At 41.9% G+C, this 8,002-nt stretch overlaps 1 protein-coding gene across 1 annotated transcript; it reads left to right on the top strand.

Moving 5' to 3' along the window:
- The first annotated feature begins 407 nt into the window (after positions 1-407).
- Positions 408-5,583, top strand: MLLT11 (MLLT11 transcription factor 7 cofactor). Its single transcript, XM_075283265.1, has 2 exons — positions 408-555; positions 2,798-5,583. Exon 2 carries the CDS (start codon positions 2,804-2,806, stop codon positions 3,023-3,025), a length of 222 nt encoding a protein of 73 aa, XP_075139366.1. The 5' UTR covers positions 408-555; positions 2,798-2,803; the 3' UTR covers positions 3,026-5,583.
- The last annotated feature ends 2,419 nt before the right edge of the window (positions 5,584-8,002 follow it).

Here is an 8,002-nt window from a genome sequence, read left to right as displayed (position 1 = left end):
AATGGTTCTTGAAAGGCAGTGACATGAAAACAGTTAAATTTAATTTCTTATTTATTTTTTTAATCATAAAAATATACGTAAATCTATCGAATGTTATTTATACCACACGGTAAACACTATATAAACAACCTCCCAAAAAACATAGAATAATTGCTTCTTTCCATCACCCTTTGAGGACCAGATGATTGTAATTTTGGACTAGGTGGTTCTGCAGACCCCAGGGCCATTTATAGTATGGTGCTCCTCAGCATTATTTAGCAGACACCACTGTCTACCCTCTGAGGTGGCGGAGGGGCTGTGTTCTTCACTTGCTCCTTCCATCGAACACACTGGAAGATCCAGTCCCTTCTGGGAGTTGTCATTTAAGGTAATGAGCATCCCGCAGAATTTGGCTGAATCATTGGCCCAGAATTCTCTGCTGCGAGGGAGAGAGGATTGAGGTGTGAGGTAGGAGGAGTTGCTGCCTCATACACACAGACAAAGCCGCACAGAAGATTCTCCAGGAGGAGCCCAGACAATACCCTGCCTGCAGCCAGCATCTCCTCTGCCTGCACAGTGAGTACCGGCACCATCATCCTCATCCCATGCACCATAGTATCATCATTGGGTGGCTCGGCAGAATGATAGGAAAAGCTAAGTATAATGAACAGGCAGCCAGATCATGACTGCCGGATAGAAATGACCGCACCAAAACCATAGAATTTAACATTTATATATATTATATTCATATCTGTCTATGTATCTATTTAACCTAGGAAAAAAAAGTCCTCTGCCAGCATATCCATCCTCTATCTCATATCTATCTATCTATCTATCTATCTATCTATCTATCTATCTATCTCTTTTTATAAATCTATATACCTTATCTATCAGACTATGTTCTATCTATCTATCTATCTATCTATCTATCTATCTATCTATCTATCTATCTATCTATCTATCTCATATATATTTCTATGTGTCTATCTATTTTTACCTTTTTTTTTTAAATTGCATACTGTATGTATTAACCTTCGTATGTTCTTCTACTACCTGTCTATCTATCTATCTATCTATCTATCTATCTATCTATCTATCTCCTATCTATCTATCTATCTATCTATCTATCTATCTATCTATCCATCCATCTATGCCTAGATTTCGGAATTTTACTCCGCACTTGCTCCAGCTGGGTTTCTCTTCCTTCATTTTCCATGTATCTCTTTTAGTATAAAGGGGGCACACTGATTTTAGACCGCAGAGACCTCATTGATAGGGTGATAAGAGACCTCCACTCTGTAATTCCCACCATCTTCAGTATACGATGCTATGCTGGGTGGTCTATTAAATCCTGATTATTATATTTGGTATCAGTCCCTGAGGCGGATGCATAGATCATACAGGAATTTGTTGTCTGTGACATGTCCAATATTAGATGTGACCTGCACCCCGGACGTGACAGTAAAATTAGTGGCCATTATAAATAGCAGGCTGATGGGGTTTTTGCTGTCATGGGTGTGGCAAGCAGACTGCGGTATGAGCTGTGCTATTTCAGTCGTTGTGAATACATGATGGGGAGGGAGCGGTCTGCAGGGCTGGGGCTGTACACTAGATACAAGAACAGACTTCAAAGATAGAATGTAATTTTTCTTAGCTATATCTGATCCTGGGAAAGTAGGGAAACGAAGAATATGGGTGTCTTGACAATCTGCTTGATTATGCAAAAACATAGGATAAAACACACTGTTGTGCCGTTTCCCATCCTCTGGTTGAAGTTGATGGACATATGTGATTTTTTCCACCATACAAACCATGTACCTATATGTAAGGGTCGGACTGGTCTACCAAAAGAGATTACCCAGTGGAACTGAGTCCTGATCCATTGAGAAAGGGGCTTGGCCCTATTAGAGCAATGAAATTCAGCTGTACTTGTGCCAAAAGGAGACAGTATCCAATAAAAATATTAGGAGCGTAGAGTGAAAGCATCAGCGATCTCAATCCACTTTCAGCAGTTTTTGAAGCAGCGAGAAAATTCACTTTTTTTAATTTCCCTCAATATAAAAACCAATGACATACCCAAAGGGAAAAGGATTGTGCCTCAAAAACAGCTCCAAATTCTGTCCGGAAACTGCCCCCCATTGTTTCTGAGGTTCATTATCGAGCACATCCATGGCTGAAAGCTGAAACCTTTGCTTTGGTTTTCCACCACAGGATCCACAGGGCGGAAGACCACCAAAATTGGTCTCCAAATTCCTTCATGGTGGTACTTGGCTTATGATAGCTCAGCTTTGATAGTATGTTCCAGTCTAGGCGATGTACACAAGTTGTGAGACGTTCCGAGACCTTCATGTGACTACATCGGAAAGCTGAACACTAACCCTTAAAGGGAATGGTTTTAATTCTTGGCAGCCATTGCTTTATACAGTCTTCCGCTTTGCAGGTGACACTGCAAAGAGGACCTTTCATGTCCTCATGCATATGCGGTTTTATATACCGCTAGAAAGCCCTGAACTGTTTGAGGGGACGTTCCTTACCGCCCAGGAACGCCCCCTCCCCCAGTACAAGTCTATGGATGAGTACTGCCAGGGGACGTTCCTCACAGCCCAGTGATGACATTGAATATGCATGGCCACCTTTCTTTTTACGGTCAATGGGGAAAATGTGTCTTCTCTACATGTCTTCTAAATTTTATACCTTGTCCTTCACTTTGCAGGCTGTAATGTTGGGCCTCTATATCCAGATGATGCTGTTTCCCATTGTAGGTGATAATGTCTTCTCCACCATTTCTAGATGATAATATGTCACCTTCATTTTCCAGGTGATCATGTTGGACACACTCAGCAACCAATATGATTCCTTTCTGTTCTGGAAACTTCCCATCCCAGAACTGGATCTCTCCGAACTGGAGTGCCTTGGCTTAGTGGAAACCAACAAAACCTCTAAAGATGTATCCACAGAAGATGACGCTCTGCTGGAGTACACCGCCTTCAACTTCTGGCGAGAACCCATCGCCAGTCTTGATATCTTGGACTTCGACCTGATTTAAAAGAAAAAAAGATCTCAAACCCCCAAAGGCCTTGCTGTAATCTACCTGCCTTTCTACCACAGAACACTCACTAAGCTTAATTCATTCATGAATTATTCAGTCATTTATTTCACGACCCTGGCGGTTTCTCATTGAATGTGTTTTCCTTCTTTGTATTTATTTATTTATTACGTTTTTGGCGCTTGAAGGTTTTATTCTCTTATTTTCCTCGGAGATGTGACGCCTCATACTCTTATCGGTTGATGGAAACCAAATTGAAGCTGCGCCCTCAGGTCACTTCAGCCTGTCCAGCCAAGGGCAAACCATCTGCTCTGCCAGATGTAGATATCAGCTCTGAGGAGCCTGAAGCAGTCGATTTGAATCTGATCCTCTTCAGCCGCTATGTTCACGCATGTGAATTGGTTTTGTTTCTGCACTGAAAATCCCCAAAACTTCTGTTGACTTGTAGAATGTAACAACCAATCATGGATGGGAGAATGTTTGTTGCCAGATAGGAAAGTTTTGGTTGGCTGTTCAGTGGGCTGATATACTTATTTTGATGTAAGGCATAATAAGATAAGATAATCCTTTAATAGTCCCACAGTGGGGAAATTTCAGTATGTTACAGTAGCATAGTAATACAGATACAGGATAATACACAGTAATATATTACAGACGTAGACACACATAAGCTGAGAAGAGAAGATATACTAGGAGTCCATAGCAGCTAAGGAAGAGAAGAAAGAAAGAAGGAAGACTTCAGGATCATTTAGTTCTCTGTGCGGAGTGATCTTCGATTGGTCTGATGTAGATTATACAGCCTGATCGCGGTTGGAAGGAAGGACTTGCGATAGCTCCTTCTCACACTTGGGGTGAAGCAGACGGTCACTTACAGAGCTGCCAAGTGCCCTCAAGGTCTCAAACATGGGGTGGGATTTGTTCTCCCGCATGGAGGTCACCACGGATAGTATCCTTCTGTCACCCACCACCTGTACTGGGTCCAGGGGGCTCCCCAGGACAGAACTGGCCCTTCTGATCAGCCTGTCAAGTCTATTTCTGTCCCTGGTTGATATACTGCTCCCCCAGCAGGCCACACCGAAAAAGATGGCTGAAGCAACCACAGAGTTGAAAAAGGCCCTAAGAAGTGGCCCCTGTAGTAAACTATGCTATTCTATACAGAGGCATCCAGTAAAAAAAAATATACCTTGTGGAAATTTTTATTTTAATGGTGGAAAAGCTACAGTGGGATAATGATTACTTTGTCCAGTAGGGCCAATTCGGGCAAGTGTAACACAGCTGTATTATGACCACAAATCTTTTGAGCTCCCGATGATGTGGCTGGTTTGGGTCATTACATCTGTAGTGAGGACAGGATTTGTGGCCGGAATATAGAGAGCATACATTATGGTTGTATTACAGCTCTTATAAGCAAGAAAAATCAATTATTAATTCTATGTGATGAAATTAAGAGCAGTGATCTGTCACCCCTCACTGTAGAATACAGCGCTCAGAGCCATGGGGAGAAAGTAGGGGTCAGTTTTGGATGAAGATTGAGTTGGGCTGTTGAAAGACAGAGTATCCAGAGCTACTGGTTTTGGCTACCAACTCCATAGCACTGGTGGAATCATCCTTGTTTCTATGGAAAGGTAATGGCTTGTTGTTCCTCTTAACAGACTGCCCAAATGCGTTAAAAACATTGTGAAAAAAAATTCATGAATCCATGCAGCAATCCCAAAGAAAATCAGCCTTCATCATCCTATAAAATATAGATGATGGCATAAATCGGTAGACTTTACTAGTCCTTCCGTTCTCTACAGGCATGTGGAGATCTGGTGCAGACATTCACTGAGAGGGACGTGCTGCTGTAGAGCAAAAATGCTTCATGTAAAGCAGGAATTTCTCTTTAAATACATCCAGTAGTCGAGTTGAACTTTGACTTGTTGCAAAGAATTTCCATATAGTGACAATAATGAATAAATCACTGGATGTCTGGCAATCACAAGGGTCATAAGGACACAAAATCAGGAAAAAACGGAGACCACAGCAACCAGTCGGGTCACTGCCTGTGATGGCAACACTGCTCTTTTCATTGTCATTTATTTTTTATATTTCTCAAATTATTTTTTGTATTTCTGTTAATATGAAAAATATACATATTGGTAGCTTACTGAAGTTTGAAGGATACAGGTCTGGAGCCCCCCTACTCCTGGGAATCCCATGAGAAAACTGTCCAGCTATTTCGTATTGATGTTGCGTGAATCCTATTCACATCTGGTAATATTCAAGCCATTTGCTATGTGCACGTTGATGCGGATGGTAATATAGGAAGGTTGAATAACCAGATCTCAGGCAGGAAGTGTTATCATGGGGTCTCAGGAACGGAGGAGCTGAACATTTCTGGTAGTCATCCTTTACATGATTTCTTGAGTAATGTGAATGTTATAAGCCAGTATTCGCTTTATGTTGTCGCCAGGTCCGCAACGCACCAAAAGACACCTTGAGGCTCTTCAGTGTTACTCATGTGACAAACTGTTGAAATTTTCACTGCGCCAAATAAAATATTTCAGTTGTGACTTGCACTTTTTGTGTATTGATGTTTTTCTTCCTATATATGTGTAGTGAGTTTGGGCCTATCTTCTCCCCCAAAAAAGAAAGATTATAGTAATATTACTACTGTACAAGGGTTACCGTATATACTCAAGTATAATCCAACTTTCCCAGCACATTTTTCATGCTGAAAAAGCTCTCCTCAGCTTATACACGAGTCAGGGTCCACGGAGCACAGAAACCTGGAAGGACCTGGAAGGGGGAGGTCCTTTAGTGCTACAGTACTGCTCTGTGATTGGCTTGTCATGAGGTCACGTGACTGTGATGTCAACAAAGGTCCTGTAGCCACTGGTATGTAACATCTGCAGATAAGGTTGAGTCTAAGGGCCCCTTCACGCCGAGTAAACGCGGGTGTATTTTGGCAAAATACACGTGTAAAAATACACGTGTAAAAATAAGACTCCCATTGACTTCAATGACATTTTACACGTGTATTTTGACGTGTTTTTTTACACGTGTAAAAAAAAATGCCATTGAAGTCAATGGGAGTCTGATTTTTACACGTGTATTTTGCCAAAATACACGGGCGTTTACTCCGTGTGAAGGGGCCCTAAATCCTAGTAGCTCCGCCCACACCAGAGTCCGATCACATGGTCATGACGTCATCAGAGCTCCTTTAGCATCTACCCTGCAGATGAGTGTCCAGGATTCATTGTGTCTTATGGAAGATGTCTGTTGTGTGGAGGAGAAGTAGCTACAGTAAAGTGAAACACACAGGGACCTTCCTTTAGTTACTCTGCCTATTAATGTCAGGCATTTGGGGTTATTAATTTAGTTTCAGTAACTCCATGTGCTTCACATTAATAACAGTTAACCCCATCATGTCCCCCATATTAACCCCTGTGTGCTCCATATAAGGGTTACTAAGATACCTAATTATTACCTCCATATGTCCCACATATCAGTAACTCTTATGTAAGGCACACAGGGGGTTAAAGAGGCTCTATCAGCAAAACCTAAAAAAGAATGATCTACTTACTCATTGTGCACGCTGGGCGGGCATTCAGGGTGTGTCTTCTTCATCCACGCCTCTTCTTCCTCCGATGTCTTCGGGTCCCGTCTTCCTCTGGTGCTCGCTGACATTGATAAAAAAAAAAAATGGCCTGGGCGCATGCGCAGTAGTAGATGCCGCATGCTACTGCATGTCAGCTAGCGAGCGCCGGAGGAGGACGGGACCCGAAGACATTGGAGGAAGAGGAGGCGTGGATGAAGAAGACGGCGCACCCTGAATGCCCGCCCAGCGTGCACGATGCGTAAGTAGATCACATTCTTTTTTAGGGTATTATTTTAAAACGGGGGGGGGGGGGGGGTAGTTTAATAGTGACGTGAGTAGTGAATAGTGACGTTAGTTTAATAGTTTAACATTTATGGTGCCTGAATAGCCTTTTTAAAGGCTATTCACGCATATGTGGGGCTCTATCAGCATGATTTTGCTGATAGAGCCCCTTTAATGTGAGGGACATGATGGGGAACTGCTATTACTATGAGGCACATAGAGTTACTGAGCTGTAATGCACATGACCAGACTTTTTATCTGCAATGGTGGATTTCCCCCTTGGCTTATACTCGAGTCAATATGTTTTCCCAGTTTTTTGTGATACAATTAGGGGTCTCGGCTTATATTCGGGTCGGCCTATACTCGAGTATATACGGTACTTTTATTTCTTTTATTCATATATTATGCATATATTCTGGAATCTTCGAGAGGAATCCTTACTTACAGAACACAGTTCGAAACCTAGTGTCCACCTGCTGGAGAAACAAGAAACTGCAAGATAAAAAGGTAGGGTGTTTCTCTGCTCTAATCTTCATACTACAGGGTTTTCAATTCAGGATGCAAAATATGGCAAGAATCAGTGCCATCTTATTTATAGGGACACATGATTTATATTCATTAAGTTTAGATACTGAAAGGGTAAGCACTGTCAGCATTTAGCACAGAGGATTACATAGTCTGTAGCATCACCCTAGGGAGGGCTGTATAAGTTGCTCTTCAAGGCACATCAGCTGACCACCAGCGGGATGCAGTTTACACTGCTACCTGCCACCATTCGGAGGGCAGAAGTTTTCCGCAATAGATTCCATCACAAATCCATAGTAATTCCAAAACAAAATTCATTATGGATTCATCAAAGAATTCACCCCATACAGTGAAAATCTACAGAAAGCTAATTTTTCCATATAGAATTTTTTTGCTACGTTTCAAAACTCTACGTTGAGTCCTGTACAGTAATTTACAGCAAATTCATCTGAATCTGTTCCAAAGGTTATAAAATCCTCTGAAGCAAGGTACATGCAGGTTCTACCCCCGCCATTGGTAACATAGCAATGTTACCTACTAAAAAGGAATGTAATGGAGCGGGAAGACTGTTTAAATGTTTTATTTATTTA

The sequence above is a fragment of the Leptodactylus fuscus genome, chromosome 7, assembly GCF_031893055.1.
Source record: "Leptodactylus fuscus isolate aLepFus1 chromosome 7, aLepFus1.hap2, whole genome shotgun sequence".
In the NCBI taxonomy this organism is placed as follows: domain Eukaryota; kingdom Metazoa; phylum Chordata; class Amphibia; order Anura; family Leptodactylidae; genus Leptodactylus; species Leptodactylus fuscus.
Note: the sequence above shows the minus strand (reverse complement) of the source record. Positions and strands in the feature narration are given on the sequence as shown.